General features: G+C 37.6%; 2 protein-coding genes across 3 annotated transcripts; both read right to left on the bottom strand.

Moving 5' to 3' along the window:
* Positions 1-1,275: 1,275 nt before the first annotated feature.
* Positions 1,276-9,644, bottom strand: LOC121639765 (transmembrane protein 184C-like). The gene is made up of 12 exons (XM_041985243.1): positions 9,360-9,644; positions 8,513-8,681; positions 8,268-8,398; positions 5,694-5,730; positions 5,239-5,444; positions 5,081-5,155; positions 4,002-4,095; positions 3,756-3,868; positions 3,579-3,678; positions 3,388-3,465; positions 2,708-2,801; positions 1,276-2,191 (listed from the first exon to the last, which is right to left on the bottom strand). The coding sequence occupies exons 2-12, from the start codon at positions 8,627-8,629 to the stop codon at positions 1,917-1,919; spliced, it is 1,320 nt and encodes a 439-aa protein (XP_041841177.1). The 5' UTR covers positions 8,630-8,681; positions 9,360-9,644; the 3' UTR covers positions 1,276-1,916.
* Positions 9,645-10,596: 952 nt separating this feature from the next.
* On the bottom strand, positions 10,597-22,398 carry LOC121639764 (endothelin receptor type B-like). Of its 2 annotated transcripts, none has more exons than XM_041985241.1 (8): positions 22,266-22,398; positions 19,161-20,039; positions 18,779-18,906; positions 16,931-17,129; positions 14,084-14,236; positions 13,877-14,010; positions 13,687-13,795; positions 10,597-11,355 (listed from the first exon to the last, which is right to left on the bottom strand). In XM_041985241.1, exons 2-8 carry the CDS (start codon positions 19,788-19,790, stop codon positions 11,308-11,310), a joined length of 1,401 nt encoding a protein of 466 aa, XP_041841175.1. In that variant the 5' UTR covers positions 19,791-20,039; positions 22,266-22,398; the 3' UTR covers positions 10,597-11,307. The 2 variants fall into 2 exon arrangements, with proteins under 2 accessions (XP_041841175.1, XP_041841174.1); XM_041985240.1 differs by having other exon boundaries at positions 10,600-11,399.
* Between the last annotated feature and the right edge of the window lie 3,338 nt (positions 22,399-25,736).

Raw genomic sequence — 25,736 nt, 5'->3', positions numbered from 1 at the left:
GTCAGCCACATTTTAAATTTCAGTAAAACATAAAAAGCTTACAGTTTTTGTAGTGTAAAGAAACAATGTCCAGTCTTGGGCTGATGACGTTCCTTATGTTGTGTCCACCAACATTCAGAGGAACAGAGGCTTAGTTTTAAGGGTCTTCACCTCCATCTACTGGACATAAATGATACTAACCTGAAATGTTGTCTTGATGTATTTACAGAGTCAAATGGGACAAAGTTTTTCCTATAAAAAGAGAAAATTAACATTGTAACAAATTTTGTGGATGAAATGTAAAATGTGAGAAATATTCAGTCGACTTTTTTCCTTTTCTTTGCTCTGTCACTAAATTACTGATTACTACAGTTTACTGCACAGCAAGGTTATGATCAGAAACACTTTCAGCTTTCATGAACGATTCTGCTTCCTTCTTTCCTTCGTTTTGATATTTTAGGATTGAACTTTTAAAAACTAGTGTTAATCTAAATGAAAATTAAATTAAATTTAAAATACTTTAAAAATTCCAGAGGTAAATTACAATATTACAGTAGGTATTTATTGATTTTTTTCAATTATTGAAAATAAAAAATATTTAATTAGATAATTAGAAGATAATGTCTTGTTCTAGAAGCCTCGCACTTAACACAAACTTCACTGTGTTGTGAAGAGGGTGCAAAGAATTCATTATTTCCAGCAGCTTGTGGCAGAATCTCTTCTGGATCAGCTCCAGAGTTATTCCCAGCACAGAACCAGCATTCTAGATTAGTTTGTTCAGTCTCTGACTGATGCTGTTGCCCCCACAGATGCTGCAAAGCTGATTATACTTTCCACTACAGACGTTAAGAAGTAATCTGTGCTGTCGCTTCATGTAGATGCCTCTGTGTTGCAGTTCCAGTCTAGTCTGTATTCTTCCACCACCTCTTCTCCCAGGATGTAAACATTGTTTTGTTTACTTATGTTCCTCCTGAAGTCAACAATTATCTCATTTGTTATAAACTTGTACTTCTTCATTCCCGTTTAATAATAATAATTATATATAATTGACTAAGGATTCACTATTCAGTCTATGTAATTTAAAACTAATTAACAGCATTAAAAGTGATGATTCTGTAAATATTTTGTTATATTAATCCCATGAAAACAGTATTTCTGACTGTTGGTTCCTAAAGATGTGACGTATTAATAAGATCCAGGCAGGAGCGTCATTAAACTTCTGTGATGTCGTTTTTAGAACAAATGAAACAATGAAAATAAATAATTTACTCTGAACTTTTTTCAGCATTGAATCCACATAGAATAAGATTTTATTTGTTTTAAAAAGATGATGCTCCAGCCTTATATCCATCTTCAAATGTTTTATGGCTTCAGTAATTGACATTTATGACCCAAATCATGGATGTTATGGATAAATATTTACCTCTGAGACAAACATGTGAGTTAATATTTAAGACCAACATGAATAAAGGAAGCGACTAATGTTATATCTGCCTGTAAGAGTCTGTTATTGGAGGACCACTGTTGTAGCTTCTTGTCAGTTTTTGGTGGTTAAATATGACAATATTTATTTTTATCAAAACAAGCAGTAAAGCTATCTGAAGGACACTTCAGCACCGAGGGAATAAACCATGACAACAACCTGCATCTTCTTCTACTGAAGAAATCTTAAACTGCAGGTACAGTTATCAAATCTACACAATCTGACAGCAAAATACAGATTTTAAACATTTAAATCTGAGCTGTTGTTTAAAAAACGACATCCGTTTCTCAACAAACAATGGCTGTAACATCACAGACCGCAGTCTTCCTCTCTGCTTTCCTTCATCTCACTTCAGCTTTTCTTCATAAATGTGTGGAGGAAAGTTCAGAAGAGTCCATGTTTCCAGTTTCTTTCTAGTTTAAATGGTTTCTTTCTCCACGCTGGGGTGTGTTTGTCATTGGCCGGCACCTGGCTGTGGAGGCGAGCCGTCGCTGTCGTCCTCCCAGGATGAAGACGTGAACCCTGCAGGGGCGGAGATGGAGTGAGGGGCAGGGGTGTGACCAAGGCCTTGGTACCGCCCGCTTGACGAAGGGGAAGAGGGCATGGACGTGGCTGCCACGGCGATGGGATCCTGGGAGGTGGCGTTAAGGAGGCCAGTGTGCTCGGTGTGTTCAGGTTGAGCTGCTGAACCAAAGTACATCTTGTTGGGACGACCCAGGAACGTACGACCTGGGGGGGGGGGGAGGAGGTGACTTTTAAACAAAAACAGGTTCAACATACCTGCAAATGGAGCCACAAAAGACTAAAAACCTGGTGTAACACGATAGTAAAAATAAAAATATTCATAGAAAAAACTCAACCTAAAACACGTTTTACTACATGTATGATTCATTTATCAAGTCAAATTTCATAGTTTTATTGCCTGAACTAAGAAATTATGGATAGTATTTTTTAGGCCCTTTAACAAAATGGTTGTACACTACATGTGTATGTGATCCCAGAATTCTTGCAGTGCAAACAAGACCCACCAGGTCTTCTGCAAGACCACTTCTGCCCCCTAGTGGTTCATACCATCTGGTATAAACCACTTCAGTTTATACCAGATGGTGGTACAATTGTCTCAGAAGCAGTGTATATGATGCATTAGGCATTAAATGGTTAAATATCATCTGAAATAAACAAATTGCATGTGCACATTGTTTTTATTTATTTAACAGTCTCAGTTACAAATACTCTGACACTCACCAACATGGCGGACCTGCTCTGTGACATCAGCTCTGATGTCAGAGAAGTCCCACATGGCCAAAAAGCTGTCGAAGCACGACCCCTCCTCTGCTTCCTGAAGCATCACATAAAGAGTAAGACAGATAAGTGAGAGATGGGAGGACTTGGTGAAACGGCTCAAAATCATCCCTTCCTGTAGTTTATCTAAATATAAAGTATAAAAAAAGAAGTAATCAGGATAATTTTATCATGAAATGTGCTGTCCAAAATATACCTCTTCCAACTCTCTTAATACTTTTTTTCACATGTGCAGTGGTAGAGGTGGGGTGAAACAACTTTGACTACACATTTTCCAGATGTCTAAAACTAAGCCACTGTCTCATACGTGTTACACACTGAAAACTATCGCCTTAATGTTGGTCATCTTTTAGCAGGAATTGATGGGCTGCTGCTATCTTGTCTCTCGTAAAGGACAGTGTGTCTCTGACTTAAAATCACGTCTGCTTAAGGTGTTGTAACGTTTGTTATCAACAGCTTTTAAACTAATTTTATATGTCAGTACTTGTTCCAAGTCAGAAGTTGTAAAACAAACAAAAACAAAAAGTTAATAAAAGCAAAATATCAGAAATAACAAATTTGAATGAATTGATCAAATCTATTTATCAGCCAGCCCTCTGGGTGAAAGAATAAACAAGCATTACCTGTACATAGGGCTTGTAGGTGAAGGTGTAGTGGTGAGCGATGGCTGCCAGGAACATCTCTATGCAGATGATGAAGTCCTGTGTTGGTTGATCCATCAGCAAGCAGAGGTTAACAAACAAAGATTGAGGTAATTCAGAGGTCATCTGACTGGGAGACAACAATGATATTATTTGTTTATAAATGTGTTCACCTGCAGCCCAGTTGCCACGGCCTCCACGCTGTCCCAGTCCCACGTGTGTTTGTCAGAGATCACACCGACTTTCACCAGAAATGCTATCAGAACTGCTTGCCTGCAGGGAAAATGAGCTCATCAGCTCTGAAAACATGTATTCAATATACATGAAACTTCAGAAGCCACCAGTCTTACCAGAATGAGACAAACACAACCAGTTTGACGCAGAGGAACTTGCCCACAGGCCTGATGGGAGTCAGCTCATCTCTGAGAGCTCGGTAGAGCAACACTAGACAGTACATAGCAAACTGTAGAGAGAGAGAGATGTAAACGGAACAGCATGCAGAATTTTAATTCTTGTGAATCACAATCCTAATTTCTTTAGAGTGGTGTTTTCATTCTTTATTCTAGCAAGGTGTTGTGTCTGTAGTGTATCAATACCAGCTGTGATATGTTGTTGACTATGACCAAGTAGGACCAGGCGTTTCTGAAGCTGAAGTTGGCTTCATCATAAACTCCACAGAGCTGACAGATGCTGCACAGACAGAAACATTGAGTCACATGTTAAACTCATCAGATCACAAACTTCAGATAATTCAAGTTTGACTGAAAGTGCACTTTGTTAGGCATTAAATGTACTTGCTTAAAGTTAAGAAGACCACAAGGTACACAGTGAATTATATTTTATTGCACAAAACATCGCATCACTTTCCATGTTACTATGGTGATGCATTCTGTGACTGTTACGTTACAAGCTTGGAAATCCTGCACGTCCAAGTGTTTCACTAATTAGTTAATTCACCACAGATATAATTTAAAAAAACACCATAGTTTCACATATGTTCACACCGAAAATAATTATCACCATGGTTACAGGAATCAAATTTGGAAAGCTGTTACTATGGTTACAAATAGCTGCTTCCAGCTTCATCACTGTGGTTACAGGATGATATGCACATTCATACCAAATCTGCAGCTACAACACTGTAAAAACTTAAAGTTTGATCACCATAATGATGTCAAGAAATTTTAAGCATGCTGTCATGGTGAAAGCACGAAACTTGCCGCATAATCACCCTGGTTACAGAGGAGAACTTACATCCCTATGACCATGGTAACAGTAGGTAAAGTCTACTTTGACATCTCTAGGGTTTCTGAAAACATTTAAGCATGTTGCCACATGAAAGCAGGAAACTTTCAGCACTTTTGGCAAGTTACAGAAGAGCTTACAGTGTTGTCACCGTAGTAACAGTAGGAAAGTTAAAGTGCTATCACCATGGTTACAAATGGAAACTTAATGCTGTTTCCGCAGTTACAGTCAGAATTTAGGACTACGATCACCACTGTAAAGAGGAAATTTATAACACTATCACCATGGTTACAGGAGGAAACTTTTGGTTTGTAGTGATAGAATAAGACTTAAAGCCACATCACCATGGCGACTGATGTAAACATACAGCTTAATTTCCAATATGACACTTCAAAAGTTACATTTCTTCACAATACATACTGAAACTTACAGTGCTATCACCGTGGTGACGGGTCTGACCACTGTGTACTGGAGGACTCCCAGTTTACACCTGAACAGCAGCACCCTGACAAACAGACAGAGCATTAACAGCTTTACATTAATCCCGTCATCATAAACTGTGACCTCGTGCTGCTCCCCCCGTCTTACTCTCCCATAGGCCAGGGTGGGCAGCAGCACAGCGGCGGCAGGTGTGGCTGCTGCTGCTGCACCTCCAGCATCAGCACCAGGCTTGGATACTGGTTACTGAGGAAGTTCAGAAGGAACACCAGGAAGTTGTAGATGACATAGGCCTCGTAGCACTCCCTGCATGTGTCCACATAGATGGCCAGGTTGGGGTATCGCAGGGCCAGCCACTGAACAGGAGGAGGAGGATAAAGAGGAGATTAGGGATGAAACATAATTTCCCGCATGTTTGCAGTCACATGACAAAAAGAGGGAATGTTATTTGCTGTAATGGAATTAACTGAAATGAGACAAGTCTGTGTGGAACGTGATGCCCGGTCTTGTGACACTGCCCCCATCGTTTCCAATTAGACTGAGTTGCCAGGCAACGGCTGAATGGTGCTGCTCACTGTGTGTTTGTGTGTGCATTAATGACTCACGCTGTCCAAACTGTAGATGGGCACCATCCATAATATCCTGGAAGAGGAAAACAGGACAGCAACCAGTCGTTGTTTATTTGAGTTTCTGAAATTTTCCGTTTTTTCTAAATGAACAGCTTCCAGGTGCCACAAAATCTGTAGATTCTCTGAATGCTTTAAGAAAGGTGCTTAAAAAATCTCAATTTTCTTTATTTTTATACCACGTCTTCATTATGTCTCTTTTATCTTTTACCGTGATTCGCTTTGCGACATCAGGTCCAGATGTAGTGCCATATAAGTACACTTTTTGTACTCAAAAACAACAAAACAGCATGAACGAATAATGAAATATTTGAGGATCAGCTATCAGCTTCCATCTTTGGCCTTGTGTTTTTGTGCTTCATCTTATATGTCAAATATGAAGCTCCTGTTCTCCTCTATCCTTCATCTCAATTATCAAGATGTTCTCCAATGCCTGGACTCCATCCTCCTCATCCCTCCTCTTCACATCCAACACTCAGATAACAAGTGAAAGGGACAAACCGGGTTTACCGCTCTTCCCTCATTTGTTTAGTAAAACTGGATTTTTAGATTACACATTAACATGTTAAGTCAATTAAAATAATACTGAATTTAATCTCTAAAAGTTAGACTGATGCATCCATTCAGCTGGAAATTGAATTACTCCTGCTTTTAAACATTTGATGGGAGGTCAGTTGACCATAGCATTTGAGCTAGCTCCACAGTTCCTGACCTTGATTTTGACCCAGAGGTGAGACAAAGAATAACTACAAGTTTGTGTGTGTCTCATTTGTAAATAAATAAATAAATAAATAAATAATGTGCTACATCATCAGCAAAGTGACTGAAAGTGCTTTACAGAGAATGTAATGCATTAAAAAGCACATCCCTTTAGTTTAATTCAATCAGATGCAGTAGTGAACAGGAAGGTCAGATCTGTGGGTCCAGAGGAGTCAGTTTTCCATTTATGAAGCATAAAAGGTGAAAGCATCATCCTAATGTTTAGTTTTAACTCTGGAAACACAAAGTCAACCTGTTCTTGATGGAAGGTTAATAACAAACAAAAAGATCTGAAATCGATACTGGTCTTCATTCATAAACCAGCAGCAGTATTTTAGAATGGACTCTGATGGACAGGAAGTTGAAGTAGAGATCTCAGGACTGGAGAGATCTGATCTACCGTTGTGGTCTTAGTGAGAACTCAGGCAGCAACATCCTGGATCAGCGGTTCTACTGATCTTTAAACACACTGTCGCAGTAATCATGTTAAATAAAGAGAAATGCATCGACGAGTTCACTCTGAGACGTTAGAAATACTCTTCAGGTAACAGTGACTTGACCAAGACGAGGTCAGAGTCCATGATTACAACCAGATCTCTGTCTTACAATGATCTCTGTTTGGTTTCTAATACATTTTACATTTTTAACTCCTAATTTAACTCCTAACTATCAATCAAACTAATTTTTTATTGATGTGTAACCTGTGTATCCTGACATACTTGGATCAATAAATGTATTCCCGTCCTGTGCTTCCTAAAGAAAGTAGCTTAATAGTTGGAGTGTGTGAATAAACTTGTTTTTTACTTTCGTTTCGCCTGTTCTTCAACTCTTTATTGCTTTCCTTATGTGTTGTTTGGAGTTCACTTTTTTGGGGTGGTTTGTTTAGATCACTCATGATTTCTCTGCATTTATTAAATGAACTGAGGATATTTTGAAATTCATCCTGTCTTGATGTCTTACAACCTGGTCGTTCCTTTTTATTTTACTTCTTGAACACAAAGGAAAATGATGAATTTGTTGGAAATATTTAAAAGTTGGCTAACATCCTTGAATACACTCTGGTTCTTTAATTATATCAGTCATTTGCTTTTTTTTTTAACTTAAGTTTCATCAAATGCAGCGTATATAGATCTAATTGTTTTTGTTACTGTGGAGGTTTTATTTAGTATGATTTTAGTTGGAAACAAGCACAATAAATATGTCTGCTGCATCAACTGAAGAACCTAATGATTTATTTGATATATTGTTTTATCATTAAATTCTATCATTTTGATAAAACAAAGACTTAAGTGTATTTCTGATTGAAGGATATTCTCAAGAAGTAAAAAAAACAACCATCAGAAGCCTCTGAAAGCAGCTGCTGTAATCATGCTTCCTGATTACACTGTCCATTATCAGATCCTTTCTTGGGTGTTGTCAAGTTTGTGATTCTTTCTGTTTGACTGAAGATGGTCTAAGGCTTGTATAAATACAAGTACACATGTCATTCAGTTTAATAGGTAGCTTCCAAAGTGACGCCCTTATTAGCAGAAAATTTTATCTTTATGTTCTGTCATTGCAACTCAAAACTGCAAGGAAACTTTGGACACTAAACCACCAAATTAACATTATTCAACTGGCTGACGCATCCTCCTGTCTAGAATAAGTGATAAATTATAATATTGAAATGAATAAAATTCCCTGTACCAGACTGGATGCAGTTCAGAAAGAGATTGATTAGTTTAAATAATCAGAATCTGTTCTCATGTGCATTCAGGAATCTGATGGTTGAAGGAAAGGTGCAAGTGTGTTTACCTGATGATGGGTTTCTGCAGCTCAGGCTGGGTGTAATGCACCATGTGTTGCAGAATACCCCACAGTGAGATTGGGATCGTGAGGAACACAAACACACCAGCTATGAACCAGGCTTTACTATGAGTCCCAACCTGCACAGACAGATTTAGAGCTTCAGACTCCCGAACACAAAATCCTCAGTCAGGATGTAAAAGATTAAAGTCTGAGAAAAGAGGTGTGGCTCAGGTGGAGGTGATGAAGTGCACCTTGTCTTTCTGCAGCTCCCAAATGCACAGTGGCAGCACAGCCAACAGCAGAAGAGCATAGAGAACCAGAACCAGCGGGCGGATCCACCTCCTCCACTCTGCACAGGTACACGGCATGATGACTGCTTCACCCTGAGCACCGACCGACTACTGGCACATCCTACACCACCTAGACAGCAGGCAGGTTACCAGTCACACAGGTGGTTTATTACACTGAAGCAGAATGAGAAAACCTAGTTTTGCTTGTTATAAGTCTTTTTAACTCTGGGAAAATGGTTGAACAGATATAACCTGTTGTAACATCCTGCTGACAAATTTATTCATGTATAAAATAACTGAGAATTAATTAAACTGGGTGGGTCCTACAAGTTTTCTATGGTTCCTGTGTTGTTTCACTTTAACGCAGACAGAACAGAAAAATGTGATTAAAATGAAAGAAATCTGGGACATAAGTTTCCTAAAAATGACAGTGTGAGCATGCGCCAAGTAAACATAGGTCAAACTATATATAACAGACGTCCAGCGTCGCTATTAACCTTTTTTTTTTTTTTTTTTATTGTCACAAACTGCCTGTGGGTTAATATTGGACTACTGATAAACATGTTAACGTAGTGAATTAACTCATTTTCTGAGTTTTGTTTGCTTTTTAAACGTTTAAAATAACATTAAATATTTAATGTCATTAACAAAAACAATTCGCATCATGTACAGTGAGGTCAGCAAAGCGTGTTTCCTGTTGGCTAAAGTACTCCATTACGACCGCATTTATATTGTAAACAGCGAAAATATAATGAACGTTTTGGGGAAACTGTTAAAATGCTGTTAAATGAAAGTGAAAGAGAGAAACCGTTGAAGCTGGAGACGTTCACTCAAAGTGACGGTTGGCCTGTTTTCCCCCCTCAGCCCCGTTTCTGTTACCAGGCAACGCATCCCTCCTCCGCCCGTCACCGCACGCGCAAACCGCCGATCAGCTCCAATTATGACCCCTTCAATCGTTCCCGATCAGCGGCTGATCAATAAATCACTCTGCGACCGTCCGTGTCGACAGATGTCCGCAAGCCTCCTTCTGTCCTCCTCTCCCGTTTTACGTCCCGACGTCACCGTCAGGAATCTCAGCCATCTCCGTCTCTGCACAGCGGTCACGTGACTGACGGAACAGACACAAACAGGCTTTCACAAGCAAATTAAATCCCAAACTGAACATTTTAAAGTCACGAAAACCTTTTTCCAGCACTTGAAGTTGCGTGTGCACACACACACACACACACACAATGAATGAATGAATGAATAAATAAGTCAAACGTTCTAAATTTTTAAGGTAATAACGAAAATTAGGAGACAAAATTTCCATTTTCCAGCTATATTTTACATATCTAATGTTAGACTTAAAAGTCAAAATATAAGAAAAATATTAGGGAAAATGCACTTATCACTCATATCACACCATTATTGTGTGATAATGCAACTTTTAAAAATAAAAATAGATTGAAATGAAACAATAAAAAACTTTATTAGTACTCAAGGGACATTTTTAATGATAATTTGTAAAATGTTATTTTTTTAAATGTTAATGGCATTTAATAATAATTTAAAAACAATAGATTGTTTGTTTAAATGATATATAAATTATAAATGGTAGAAATGGAGCCTCTTGGTGAGGTCTTTTTTGTTAATGAGCACTGCTTCTGAAATATTTTATCTGGAGAACAAAAATGTTAAAAAATTATATAATAAAGATGTGGAGATTATTGGGTGTGTATCATGGAATTTATGACTACAAAATTTGAGATTAAAACATAAAACTATAAAAGGATGTTGCGTTTAGAAAAAATGTTTTTATTTTAAGAAGGGGTCAATGAAAAAGTTAAAGTTAAAGTTTTAAAACAAAATGTTACATTTATAATACATGTATATTATAATACACATATTTAAGATATATAAATAAATTAAAATTAATGTAATTAAATTATTTGTTGGAAAAAATAAAATTTACAAAGTATATAAATTTGAAATCAATTATTTATTTCTTATCTTGTAATAATTTCTGAGATTAAAGTACAAATTTTTAAAGTTGCATTGATAAAGAAATGAAATTATGCCATAAGTCCTAAAATAAACTAATTGGTTGCAGACTTGTGGTTCTGAACTGTGCACAGTGTGTGTGTGTGTGTGTGTGGCAGGGGAAAGAACAGGAAATAAATCATCACACATATATATACCTAAACAGGTTCTTATGAGCTCATTAAGAGTCATTTATTGATAAATACAAATGACTTTAAATTAAAATTTAAAAACAAAACAATAAATGCAAAAGAAACTATTCTGGTGAAGTTTATTTTATTTTAGTGCTTTTCTTTTTCCTTTAGCACAACAAGTCACATTTTAAATTTATTCTGCAGCTGTAGCTGTAGATCCCTGAACAGAAAAAAAATATAGTTTTTCTTGCATGTGATGTAAAATTCAGCCTCCAGAGGCTGCTAATGCACCCACACTGCTTCCTATATGTACATGGGGCATTGCTTTGAAATATTTTACATATAAAACAAGATAAAACACACATATAGCAAGAAGAAAGAACAACAACATTATTATTATTATCAGACTATTTAATCATGAATCCTTCTAATGGTTCTATTCAAAAACAAAAGGTCCCCCACTGGAACCACATGACCCAGTACTGCATCACATTTAATATGTACATGAATATAATACATAGAACAGACTAAGTGCCCAGGATGAGGTAAAGACTCTGTGGTATCGGTCGGCAGGTGGAGGTGAGTCTCTGGTTTCAGTGGTCAGTGTGTTTGTACTGCAGACTCGTCCCATGGTGGAGAGGCAGCATGCTGTTGGAGAGAGAGCCAGAGTAACACCAGCAACACAGACAGGACTGCAGAGAAACAGAGAGAGACAGGGACAGTTAGATCAAAGGAGCACTCCAACCATTTTACTTTAATTCCTTTACCATTAAACCTGCTGGGACACCTCACAACTGGCATCAGTTTAGTCACATGACTGGGTATAAATAGAGCATCCTGGAGAGGCTGAGACTCCCAGAAGTAAAGATGTGAAATTCCACACTCTGCAAACGGTGAAAAATAGTTCACTAAATAAAGTTTCTCAACCAGCAAACTATACATATAGTATAAAACCATACAGAATTCTTCTTGGGATGTTGTGTCCTCCAGGCTAAATGCTATCACAACAGTGCAAAAGAAAGCATCCATGAGGAGATGAATTCATGACATCACCTGGGAGGCATCTGCTGCCGTCCACATTTTATCACTTTCGCGGAAGATTTGGCTGATTTCAACAAGATGAGTACAGCTTTCTGTCCGCTGTCCCTGCGCTCTGACACCAGACCAAGATAGCAAACATGTTTGAGGCTAATTTGGGCCACACTGGTGCTTATGGCTCAGTTACGGCATTACCAAATGTTGTATTTGCCAGAGGTGATCCAGATGTCAGTTTCTGATCTGGATGTAGATTGTGACAATTTCCACACGGCCCATGGGAGGCTGAGTTTTGGCTGCCACACACACATGCAAAGACAGACTGCAGATGTGGTTACAGTGTGTTTGTTTGCTTTACAAATCACAGCAGTTCATATTATCAAGATCAAAACAATGAAAATTTACAACAATTTCTGAGCTACAGCTCCTGAGCTTTATCTTTTGAAGATATTCATCTGATGTGTGTATGCAAAACTGTCATGCATGTAAGTTGTAAAATTAGGTTTATAAGGTCTGAAGAGACAATACCAGCCTATGTTTTCCATGGCAGTAAGCCGGCTACATTTTGCATTATGTGTTATAATCTCACTGTCTCGGTTGGTTTGGGTTAGAAATAATAACATATTTGGTTATATTTAGGTACTAATTACAACATGATTAGGCTTGACAATAAAACAACCAACATGGTTAGACTTTTTATGATCAGATATGAGTAAATAAACACAGCTTTATATCATGTTTTAGCAAAAAAACAATAGAAGAAAAAAGGGGCAGAAATATTTAGCTGCTGAACTCCTGGACAACCAGAATAGAAAAGACCACAGTTCACCTCATTACTTCCTAAATGACTACAAACCAGCTTGTTTTTATTAATGTTGCTGGAATTAAGATAAGACATCACAGGTGGATAGGCCGACATTTATAACAGAACAGCCACACGAAGACTTACTTTTTATATATTTTACTTTTTATATTTTTATATTGCTGGTTTTCTTTAATTTTATCTTTAAATATGATAATTAGATATTATATAGTCAAATGTGCACTAATTTGCAAATAATTTTAGAAATTTCTATTTATCACAAATCAGGAAAATACTGTCAACAACCAGAAAAATCCCAATTTTAGCTATATTTTTGGGATGAAATCTTCTTTAAATCATGGTGAGAATAAGATGTATATATAAAAAAAAACCTTCGGTAAAAACTTTGACAACACAAGTAGGAGCATATCTGGAAAATTTGCAAGTGCTGCTGAAGTGGAGGTTTAGTTCATCTCCTTACTACAAAATGCCCTCAAACTAGTTTGTTTTTTTAAATAATGTTGCTTAAATTAAATTAAAATGAACACATTTTAATACACAACAACATATCTCCATCTCAACATTTGATTTGTTGTACAGTTTTTACCAGATAAGTCATTTAAATTATTTTAAAATGATTTAATTTACATTTCTTACCCTTTAAGACTGCATGTAACACAGTAGCTATTCAGTTCAGAACCACACAGACAATTGCAGACAATCATCCCAGAGCAAACTTCCTACATGAGAACTTTTCAGAGACACTTCAGCTACTCCCCACATGATGTCGGAGATAAAGCTGGAGCAGAGGTCTGAAGGTTACCAGATCTACGAAGAACATCGTCGTGACTGTACGTGCAAAGTTGGTGGAGTGCCCCTTTAAACCAACATGACGCTGCTCACTTCCCATAAGCGTTTTATCACAGGTCACAACCTCTCTAAGTTTAGTCAACTCCCTTCTGTCTTCCAGATAACTGCAATCTCAAAACATCTTTAAAGGTCTCTCTCTCACAGTGTGCTATCTATGTCTCACGCCCTCTGACCCTGTGACCTCGCTGTGATGTCACACTGACTTCTAGTGAAATTGCTGATGTTTATGTTTTATGTAACAAACAAATTAGAAAGATTCATTTGGTTTTTACCTTGAAGCAGTTTTTGAACTTCTTGGAGACGAAGAAGAGGATGATGGGGTTGATGCAGGAGTTGATGGTCGCCATGTTGATGCTGAAGTAGTCGAGCACCAGCAGGAAGCTTCAGAAGAGATGAGGAATTTAAAGTACGCTGACAACAACAAAGTAGAAGTAGAAAGGTTTGTGTATTTTCTGCTCGTACTTTAGGAGTTCGCAGCGATGAGCGTCGTAGGATTTGTAGGCGGTCCTCTTCAGCAGGCGACTCAGGTGAAGAGGAAACCAGCAGAGAGCAAAGATCAACACCAGGCAGAAGACGGCTTTGGCCACTTCTCGACGCTGCAGAGAGGAAAACTTATCATGACCTTCCTTTTTAAAAATAACCTGTTTTACTCACATCTTGTGTTCCTACCTGTTTCAGATGTTCACTCAGCGAGATCCTTAAACTTCCTTTCTGGTGTCTGAGCATCTCGCAGGTCATGAGGCCGTAAAAAACGGCCGAGCAGGTCAGAGGAACGCAGAAGTAGAACCCGAACAGCCACCAGTCCTTTGCATCCCGGTAGAACTGAAACACACAGAAACACACATTCAAAGCAGGAACCAGGACAAAAAGCTGCTCCCACAAACGAACTTTAAGTCAGGGTGAGGAACAACGTTAGAAACCCTGGTCTCCACATAATGTATAAAATTAGCTGCAGTCTAGTGAAATGAGTACAAGTAGAACAGTTACAGGTGCAAAATAAATATACAGCCACAAAATATACAACAAATTTAGGATTAATTAGCATGTTAGGAAATTCTGCCTGTGAATTCCTGGGATGGACTCCAGCTTCCCAGCAACCTTTAACTGGACAAAGCGGTATAGAACATGGATGAATGGGATGGATGGAAATTTTTTAGTTACAGTGGAAAGTGGACTTTGAGGTGGATGGATATAGTTATTTTTATTATTATTATTTCTTTTCTTTTACTTAACCATTTTGTTTTTTCAGACTTCTGGCTAATAATCCCCACAAAACACATTTAAATTAGATATAATGCAAACAACAAGCAAAACACAACAAAAGGGATTCATTCTTGAGATAAATCTATTATGTTATTACTTACACAGATTTCTGACAGTGTGTTATTCCATTGTTCCTTATAGCTTTACAACCTGCTAACCTCTGCACTGTGACCTTTATCTCTAAAGTTTGAGGCTGGACTCAAGTGATGTGCTTCTCTCAGTGCACTCCTGGTTAAATATAGTCGCCTCCAGCCTGGTGAAGAAACATATCACCACAGGAGGACGATACTTTTAGTAGATTATGAAAGCTGACAGTAAGAAATAGTTTCTAATCCATATCTGGTTGTATTTTCCTCTATTATTATTGTAAATCCTCTACTTTGACTTATATGATGTAAAATTAATAGCTTTGGTGGTGGCTGTGTGTGCTCGAGTTATTTATTGTGGACCTGTTGAGGACAAAGTCTTGGGTTGATTTTTAGTCCTAGTTTATTCCTGGTTGGGTAATATTTAGGTCTCATTAAGATTCCATGGTAAGTTGATGTAAAGCACAGGACACACTACCGTTGGGTGGCACACTGAGTCAGATACAACAGATTTTTCTTAAGATGTAAACTGCAAAGAGACATTCTTTAATGGGTTTCCCACTAATGTGCTACCTGTGTGGCTGTGGATCAAAATAACTAAACTCTCCCCCTGTGTGACGGGATTCAAACACAACAAAGTGTGTGTAAGCTTGAACGTGTAATTTATTTCAACAGTTTTTCACACACTGACTAAAAGTAAACACAGAAATTGTGGCCTGATATTTTGCTAACACCCGAGCTCCCCATCCTTTTGTGCATTTTACAAAATTATCCCATAGATTCAGAAAAAGTTTTATTTATTTAAAATGGAAAACTATATGTTTCCATACCAGCCATCTCAAATTATTCCAGATCCTTGATTATAATTGTTGCAGTAACTCATTTTAACTGTATGCTTAAGGTGAAAAAAACTTTATTCAAAAGAGCAAATGGCCTACAAAAAGTTCAATTCATGCCGGATAATTTGCTGATACCATCATTGTTGTGTGGGTTTAATCACCAACAACTACAGTTATCTTCATGTTTTTTCTTTGTGTTGCTGATGTTTTTGTTGTTGTGATTCATGATTTTTTTTTTCAAACCCTCTTTTGTCAGGTCCAGCATTAATATATAAATTCAGCAACAGACTAATTTATAAATAAAAAAAAATGTTATTTTTATTATCTAAATAAAATTTGTTCAACACAATTGTGCAGCCAGATCATCTTTCTGCTGCTACGATGCTGGACAGGACAAGTTTAAAAAAAATAAATAAATATTTTGACATTGCAAAAGGATTTTTTAAACAACTTTTTATTCTTTTCCACATTAAGAAGTCATCACACCTAAAGGATCAAAAAAGCACATTTAGAAATCACCACAAAAGACCCAGCAGCACTTCCTAAACCTCTGATTTCTCAGTTAATAACTCAATTACTAATTAAGAGTTAGATTTTTACTGTTCCAGCTGTTATGTTCTAGAGACTGATGGATAAAATCTGACGGCAGGTCAGCTGACTCAGGTTCAGATTCAAGTGTGTGTGCTGGACTTGTTTAGTTCGGTCATGACCTGGAGACATAAACAGGAAATGTTGTTCCAAACTATCGGACTTTGTGACCTCGCCCAGAAACTCAGCAACAGAGAGATCGTGGAAATGGACCAGACTAATGGCTTCTTTTTCCCACAGAGACCATGCGTCATCCAGAGGAGTCAGGATCAAACCTCCACCCGCACTTAAGTGTTTACCCAAAATCTATTAAATGATAGAACCGAGATTTATTTTTGGTTGTTCACCATCTTGACCTGGAAATTTAATGTTAGAAAACATTAACACATTGTTTACCAATATAACCTAGTTTAGATAAATTATGACTTTTTTGTGAAGCCTGTGATTATTTAGATTCATTTTTATCTCATTTTTATCTTTTTCTGAACCCTGCTGTAATACTTCAAATTGTCTTGTATAAGAAACATCTTAAACAAATAAACTCACATTTCCTTAAAAATTATAACTTTCTTTGCATAAGTATTTGTGCGTCTTTGTGTCCTAACAGCACAGAAACAGATCTGTTTGAAGTCTCTGAAGAAGCTGCAGCCACCCATCCTTTCAGATGTCTATCAGCATGCTGACGTAACCACACACACGTAGACCACACACACTTTAAACAGATGCATGCTCACACTCACCGTCATAAAGGGCATCTCGGCCTGCAGCATGCAGGTCCTGATGGTGGCGTTCCTGTACTCGAAGGAAACCATGTTGAAGCCGATGGCTTCAGGCACAGCCAGCCCGATGGAGAGCAGCCAGATCACCACGATCTCCACTGCTGTTACCGTGGGAACACCGGTGCCTTGCACCCGAGACCAGGAGGCAACCGCACGATACCTGTATGCAACGTATTACAAACTTCTAAATGACTTTCAGTGTTTTAAAGCTCAGTGTTTGTTGGATTTTTATGTTTATTGTAAATGACAGAAAACTCACATTTAAAGCCAAAAATTTGCAAAAAAATACTTCATGAATAAGTAGTACTCATCTTGTTATTACACATTCAGATAGTTCTGGATAATTCATAGAATTCATACCCTCTGGGATTATTTTCATTTAATTTAATCTTATTTTATTTCATCCATAGGGTCAAACAAGCCCATTTAACTTCCAGTAATAAAAAATATGAAGATCCTAATAAGAAAATATCGTTTTAGTTTCTTTGTGTTCCTTCTTTTATTTTATTGTGGGGACCTATTTAAATTTAGATCATCATGAGGATTATCTGAACCTCCACTGAGGCTGATTGAAGGTTCAGGACTATTTTGGGGGTTAAGTGTAGAGTTAGTTTTAGATGTGATGAATTGTCAACAAATTCTCTCAAAGTTATTAAGATGTCACAGCTGTGTTGGCCAGCAGCACAAAATATATTAAACACAACATGTGTCGCATGGAGCATTAATTAATGTTGCTATTAATCATTTATTAACTTTTAATTAACTGAACTGGAGTTACAGTAGCTTTCATGATATAATCAGACTCTGTGATTACTCTATGAATAGATAAAACCCAGATAATCTTTATAAAGGGACTGAACTTTCACCCAGGAAATATATCCAGTAAATCACAAGTTTGATACCGTCTTAAATTGATTCAGTGCATAATGATTGAATGCTTGCTTTTTTTTCCTTTTATGTATGCAGACACCAGGAAGAGTAGCCACCACCTTAGTGGCAGCTAATGGAGATCCGAATGAAAGAATCACAAATTCTACCACTATACCATTAAATTTCAGGAGCCAATGATCAATATGAGACAATATCACAGACAGATTTAACACTTTCATTTGTATCTAATCACAAAAGCAACTAAAATATAAATTTTATTTATTTATTTCTGAGCTCAATGAAACATTTAAATAACATCAATCTACAACAAAGCAACAAGGCAAATGTAAACAGTTATACATGTTCTTTCCTAAGTGTTTCACACTAATCATTATTATGTTTGATCAAGGTTTAAAATTTGTATTTAAGTCAGTTCTATTAGCTTACTGATCGTTGACTGACTGATTCATTCATTCATTCATTCATTCATGCATGCAGACAGTACTAGGCTTCCCAATTACTACTAAACATGTTCTTTGCACATGATAATGTAGAATAAATGAAAGGAAGCAAAAATAAAAACATAAAAATGAAAATAGTTGACATGTTTGAAAAGGAGTGAGATGAAGCTTATTAGCTCCCATCACATTGTAAAAATAAAAAATAACATGTTTACATGTTTAAGGAGTAATGAAAAATAATTACTAAAATCATTAATGATTATTGCCATTATACCCACTAAACAGCATGTTTTTGTACATTTTCTTGAACTGGTTGATATTTGGACCTCACTTAGGTTATTCTATTGCTTGACACCAGTTATAGAAACACAGAAACCTTCCAGAGTTGTTGCACTGCGGGGACCTGTGTAAACAATAGTTGTTATGAGGACATTTGTGTTGTGGGTGCTGTGTCTGCAGGCTGTGTCTTTTTTGTTACCTGTCCACACTCAGAGCACACAGGTTGAGGACGGTGATGCCTACTGAAGCTTTCTGCAGGAAGGGAAAAAGCTTACAGAGGAAGAGACCGAAGGTGGTGTCGGCGAAGGGCCACTTCATCGCCAAAAGCTGCACATGCACAAAACAACAACAAAGCATGAATGAACGGATTGACGTGGTACCGTTGAGTGTGTGCATTCTCGTGTTTCCTCAGTGTGAGTGTTTGGTGTGTTATCATGATCAGAGGGATATTTTTGTGCTGTTATCAGTGTGACACTCAACCTCCTGACAGACTCTCAGCACACACAGCTGCAACCAGGAATAATCCATCATGTTGTTTGTGATAAACACAGTTTGATAATAAAATACATGCAGTGCTCTACCTTGTAGACGTTGATTGGTATGTCTATAGCAATGTAAATCAGGTCCCCCAGGGCCAGGCTGGCGATGAGGGCGTTGGGCCCATTTCTCATACTTTTGTTTTGGTAGATAATCCTCAGCAAGGTGGTGTTACCAATGATCCCCACAGCAAAGATCAGGCAGGACAGCACCGTGTTGATGTATTTAAAAGCTGTTTTTATAGAGGTGGTTTGCAAGCAGGTGGGGGGTGATGTGTTCTTATGATGAAGGACGGAGGAGTTGGGGGAAGATGAGGGAGACGGAGGCTTTCGTTCATGTTTGTGCTTTAGCTTGCTTGAATGTTTTAGTTTTTCTGGCTCAGACTCCATCAAGATCGAGGGCTGATGCACAGTCTCTTGTGAGATGTACGTCTCTCCATTTGAGGTTTGGATGTGATGGTCTGGGAGAGGCAGATCAGTGCTGACGAAGTCATGTGTCCTGAGGTCTGATAGATGAAGATGAGGCTGAGATGTTAAGTTACTTTCACAGCTAACAGTACTGATAAACACCAAACTCCAGACCACTGGCAGCAGGGCGAACTTACTGAGCATAGAGGATTTTTTTTGTCCTACACTGAAAGTCATTTTGATTCCAAAACCTTTTACTAGATCCATTGCTGTGACTCCACAACAATTCTGGTGCTTGTTGTGATGCCTGAACCAAGTTCCTGGAAAACTAAATCTTGACCACTTTGGAACCTGCAGTATTTCCAGACGTTTATAATCTCAGAATAAATCAAGAATCCACCGTGATTCTAGGGTTAGGGCTTGTGTTCTTCAAGAAGCTGTAACGTTGACATTGAAGGGAAAAGGAACTGTTTGGAGTTCTCAGGTGATGGTGGTGATTGTGGGCTCAGACTAAACCTGGAGAGAAATAAAAACAAAGCAGAGGTCGATCAGATGACAAGTCTTTAAGGAAAATAGTAAGTAATATGTTTATTTAAAGGAACACAATGTCGTTTTAGTGTCATTTTACAGTGGTTATCCACATCTCTACAAACCTGTCCTGGAAGGTGTTAAAGGTGATCTGAACTGTTTGCTATATTTATCATCATAATCCAGAACCATCCTCCCCAAAACATCCTAGAACTGGAGAATGAAAAACCAGGGAAGCAGATGCAGTGGGGCCTCCTGGTCTTAGGTGCAAGGCAATGTGTTCCCATGGTAACAGCAGAGAAATACACCACCACACACATCTAGTGAGTTATAGATTAAATTATCACTTTTGTCTTTTTTGTTTTGGTTAACATGCTGCATATGCTAACCTGTGACATGTGCTAACAGACACTTTAGTTTACCTTTTGATGTACAAGAAACCAATCAACAGTCATCTTTGAAAGGTGAGGACTTCCAGAAAGTGGCAAAATCAGTCTTTAGAAATTGTAATGATTTTGTATTTCAGTCCAAAACATGAGGGTTAAAATACATAGTTGTACCTCAGCAGGCTTCCCATCAATTTTCTAGGTCTTATGGTGTAATTAAATAATTTTTAAAGCTAGTGTCAAGAGACCTTAATCAAAATAATTATTGTTACCAAATATCACAGGTAGTTTTCATAGATTTAGACCAGCCTGAAGAGCCTCATTTTTTACAAATTTTCTGAAATTTGTACTTGATTTTAAGATCATTTTAAAGAGTATTTTCATATCCAAGTAACAAAATCATCTGAACATATAATCTATCAGGCTGAATACCAGATCCATCTCTGATTTAAGCACCTGTGGTTTATAAATCTCAAATCAACATAAACTGAATGCACCTGAAATATGATTTAATAAAGCCAATCCAAAAGTTTAGTTTGGAATATTGCTGGATATGCAAAGCTTTAGGGTATGCAAGATCACAGTTATGGTGGAGTCGACTGACACCAGGCAACACTATGAAATAAATAGTGCACTGAGAAGCAGTTTTTGTGCACTGAATATGGTGGACCAGAAAGACAGAGCAGTGGCTGATTTTAAAAGGAACTGACTACATAATGAGCTAGTTATTAATGCCCCATGATAATACATGTCACATTTTTCAGAAAACATAGAAACATTTATCCAAAGCTATGACATGTATTGTGCAAAAGTCCTGAGTCACAGCATTTCCAGAAAACAGAGAATGGGTGCATTGATATATTGAAACATGTGCAAGCATGAGTGATGACGTAGACCAGAGTTTCTACCAATTCAACAAGATCAAACGTTAATATTCAGTGTGAGCACTTCTGTTCTTCTTGAATGGTTCAAAATTCAGTATTAAATAGCTTAACAAACAAAAGAAACATTCTTCTGAGAATAAATAGAAGAACTAGACTGAAAATGAGTGAAAAAGAAACTAATATTCAAAGAAAATGTTTTTAAAGATCTCCAAGAAGCTGGAAACTTCTGCTCAAGAACAATTTCAAAGAATATAAGAAAGTCTGGGAGTGTAGAAATGAGGTCTGGTCGGTACTGGTGACACACTGCAGCACACCGAACATCAGGAAAATCTCCTCACTTTGGGTCAGACTTTGTTTAGAAACTTATTCCACCTTTACATTAATATTTCAGAGATAACTTCTGAGACATTTTCTCAAACAAGATGTAAACATGAAGAAACCTACTGTTAATATTGCTGTTTTATGCCTTTTTAATGGTTTACCACCAGGTTTACCATAACAGTACCAGTGTGAAGATGCAACACTAAACATTTTGCTAAAATCCTTTGGAAAAGTTTGCTTTTCCACAGGTTGTACAGTTACTTTAAACTATGTTTGAACATACTGATCACTGCAGTCTGAAATTGTAAATGACAAGTTACAAAATCGATAAAATTCCTGTGAATTTTTGCCTGAACTTAGTTTGAACGCATTAACCTGGAGGAGCTGTGATCAAATAAAAAAATAAATCTTTTTTTTTCTCTATACGTAAAAGACAGTCCGGATTTTTATTAAAAAGGGCAACAAAACTGGAAAGAGTGCTGAGCCATTCAACTACAAATATGGCTAAAAAATACAAATAAAAACAAATAGTTTTCTTTTTAGATGTGATCTCGATGCTAAATAACTTAAAATCCCTTTAGAATAAATGTCATTATGTTAAGAAAACAGTATTAAAATCTCACCTGTTTGTGTCTTTCCTGATTTTATGTCAGCTTAATTCCATCCAGATTCTTCAAAAGCAGAGGGAGAAATGTTCGCTCTGCTCAGTCAAGACAAAACTGATCAAGTCTTATGGAGCTCAGTTTTTACTCCCCCTCTCTCTCTCTCCTGCTCACCCCTTCCTCACTCTTCTCTCCTCCTTCCTTCCTCGTCATCCGTCCTCTCTCATCTTTCATCAGCTGTATTTTCAGCTTTCCTCCTCCTCGTCTCCGTCCTCCCTCCCTCCTCTTCCTCTCCTCTTCACTCGGTTTCAGTGGAACATCTCATAAAAGCTGTGAAGACGAGAAGTGACTCTGAACTTTTACAGCCTGACACACTCACACATGCTGAATGTAACGGGCGCCAAACCAAATTTCCCAGTTAAGATCTGGTTGATAAAACAATGTTGTGGAAATTCAGGTTGTAAACTTTGCCCGTGTTTCACGAGTGTTTGAACACAGACTCAGTTTATTGTAACCACTTAGAGACTTTACTGTTCATCTCTGAAAACTTTTTTCATACTGATTCAACAATAAATCCAATCTATCCAGACATCAGTGAAACAGATGTATATATTTATAAGTTTTTTTTAATCTATTTTACCATAAAAAACAATACAGTTTACAGTAATTACGCAGTGGTGGCCAATGTCGGTCCTCAAGAGCCACAAACCTGCAGGTTTTCCATGCATCCCTGCACCGACACATCTGACTCAAACTAATGAGTCATTGTGCAAATCCTTATAGGCTGTTGGATGTTGGTACGCAATCATGTTTTCAAAAGACATTTGTTTAGAAATATAGAAATCTGAACACAATGATTTTCCTTTAAATCATTATGTGGAGATATGTTGGGCATAGAGTGAACAAAGCCTGCTTCCTACCAGACTATTTTCACAGCATGTTTCCGTATTAATTCACCCAGATTAGCTATTCTGGAACAGAAAACCCAAGATTACTTTTTAGACTTGGTTAACAATCTAAACAAGTACATGCACTTCTTGAAATATCCCCCTGATTGGTGGAAAGTCTGATTTCTTGTTCAAAATGGAGGTCTCTTAGCAACAGGGTTGCTCTTGCCAGAGATGCTCTACTCTGGTAAGAGGCTGCAGTCCATCAGGACCAAAACCTCAAGCCATAAAAACAGTTTCTTTCCCTCTGCAACTGGCCTCATCAACATGGCCCGGGACCACCCTATGACTCTGACACTGGTTCAGTCATAGCACACACACACATCTGTAACACACATGTTATCTGTAATATTTATGCATGTCTCTGTCTAAGCTCAGTTCAGTCTGACCTTTGACCCTGGGGAGCTGATGTCACAGCTAAGTTTGTTTTAAGAAGTCTGCATTATCTTTATTACTAAGTGCCAGCAGAGATATGTGGTGCATCTGTGTGTGAGTCTGTGTGTGTGTGTGTTGTTTATTTATTACAATAAGCACAGAAATAAACAGATGAAAGCTCTACGTGACTTGAACCATGCATCCAGATAATGAATCTCTCGGCACACACACACACATGTAACACTCTGGCTCGAAGCCCGAAGGCAGCAGATGATCACCACTGAATTTCAAAGTGATGTCTTACATTGTGTTTGGAAGCTTTTTTATTTATTTATTTTTTGTTATCATTATTACCAGTGCCAGTCTTTCCTGTAGGCGACGTAGGCGGTCTCCTAGGGCGCCATCTGCTGGGGGGGGAGCACAGCATTTGAAAGCCAAATCTACCAGCAGGTGTTAAAACAAGGCTGCGTTCACACTGCAGGTCACGTTCATGCTTCACCCAATTGATGTAGTTACCAGGCATTAAAATAAAGAGGCATAAACCACATGTAGTTATTTATAGTAACCATCTTATCAACACAAGATATATTTTACCGTCACCATTAAAAGCTCAGTTACAATGCAGCACCCCGCCCCCAAAAGAAATAATATTGTGTAAGAATATCGCTTGTGGTCATTTATAGTCTTATTTGTATTTTTATCCGTGTTCTTTATTTGTGTAGTTTTTATGCTTTTTTATCTTTTTAATTTATTTATGTTGATTTTAAAGTGCTGTAGAAATAAAATGGTCTGGTATGGTAAGTGCGGTTTTTTCCAAAAGAGGGTAACAAAGCAGAGCAGAGAGGTGTGTATGGAGTGTTAGCGAACTCTATCCAGCATTGAAGCCATCAACACTAAAGGCTGTACATATATATATATATATAGTTTGGAGAAGAGTTTTTGTTCCCAAGATGCAGTGCATGTCTTAAATACAGGTAAAATACTCAGAAAAGTTACAAAGAAAAATTCCTTCCTAGTTTTAAAGTATATTTTATCCTATTTTTACAAACATTTCATAGGGTGTACCGTGTCAGCATAAGCGATAAAAAGTCCAACAAGCATTCAGAGATGTGTTTTTCAAGCCTGGTCCTGGTCTCATGGACCCCTGCCCTGCATGTTTTACATGTGTCTGCACTGATGCTGTAACCTGATCATTTTAATCAGGTGGGATGGGGAAACATTTTAAACATAAAGGGAAAAAAAGCTGTTAAACTCTGATTTAAACTAAATGTTTTGAGTTTCTTTGGCCGTAGAGTTTCTTTGGCCGTAGAGAACAAAGATTTTAGATTGAAATATGCAAACGTTACTATGAATAAAGTTTATTTATTATTTCCAAGATTTTTTGCTCTTTTTCCACCCATACATGAAACTACATGAGACCAAAGATAACTCACATGTCTGACAGTTTTATCTGTTGTATTCACAAACAGCATCATGTTGGTTTGAGAACAGGAAGCTTGACTGGGCAAACAGGGAAGCAAGCATTTGTTTTATTAATTTTGTTTTATTAGACTATTCCCTGACTCAATTACAGAGATGAAAAGGGCATGTTGTAACTGGAAAAACAAAGTACATTTAATTTGAACCAGAGACAGTATTCTGTTTCTTAGACCATCAACTGCCTGTTAATGTTGTTAGTCTCCTCTTGTGGAATTATTATGAAGGAAAAAAACTATTTAATTCTCACTTCTCTCTTCAAAAGCACCGCTGGTAAATGGACAAATTACTCTTGAAAGTAATTAAAACAAGAGGAACAAACAAGCCAAATTCAAAGGGAGCAAATCGAGCGCAGATACTCAGTGAGAGCAAACAGGAAACAGCCACTGTTCACAGCCGCTGATGATTTCCACCCTGAATCTGAAATTTTATTAGAAACTCTTTGAAGACGAGAAACTCGTCTACCACCACAAAGCGAGCGCAGGCCCACTCCAAACAAGTTTCCACCCGGCTGGGGTGAAGTTTGATGGAAGATCAACATCTGCTTTGTACAAATCAAAACATCTAAGAAAGAAAAGCTTTATGTTTGTTCAGCAGATGTGGGAATCAGAGCGTGTTCATACTGCCAATAACATATATGTTTGTAACATGTATGAATAAATGCACAATAAAAAAAGAAGGAGCTATGGAAGGC

The sequence above is a fragment of the Melanotaenia boesemani genome, chromosome 5 (assembly GCF_017639745.1).
Source record: "Melanotaenia boesemani isolate fMelBoe1 chromosome 5, fMelBoe1.pri, whole genome shotgun sequence".
NCBI classification, from domain to species: Eukaryota; Metazoa; Chordata; class Actinopteri; order Atheriniformes; family Melanotaeniidae; genus Melanotaenia; species Melanotaenia boesemani.
The sequence above is the reverse complement of the archived record's forward strand: the minus strand, read 5'-3'. Positions and strand labels throughout refer to the sequence as shown.

Bases quoted from the DNA above. Each gene is read 5' to 3' on its own strand.
- LOC121639765 (XM_041985243.1), bottom strand. From the start codon at position 8,629: ATGCCGTGTACCTGTGCAGAGTGGAGGAGGTGGATCCGCCCGCTGGTT. The intron at 4,096-5,080 runs GTAAGTTTCAGT...CTGTCTGTGCAG, and splicing joins GTCACCACGGTGATAGCACT to CATCTGTCAGCTCTGTGGAG. The intron at 3,679-3,755 runs GTAAGACTGGTG...TTTTCCCTGCAG, and splicing joins GTTGTGTTTGTCTCATTCTG to GCAAGCAGTTCTGATAGCAT.
- LOC121639764 (XM_041985240.1), bottom strand. From the start codon at position 19,790: ATGGATCTAGTAAAAGGTTTTGGAATCAAAATGACTTTCAGTGTAGGA. The intron at 14,237-16,930 runs GTGAGTGTGAGC...TGTGTGTTTCAG, and splicing joins CCGAGATGCCCTTTATGACG to TTCTACCGGGATGCAAAGGA. The intron at 13,796-13,876 runs GTACGAGCAGAA...TCTCTTCTGAAG, and splicing joins CATCGCTGCGAACTCCTAAA to CTTCCTGCTGGTGCTCGACT.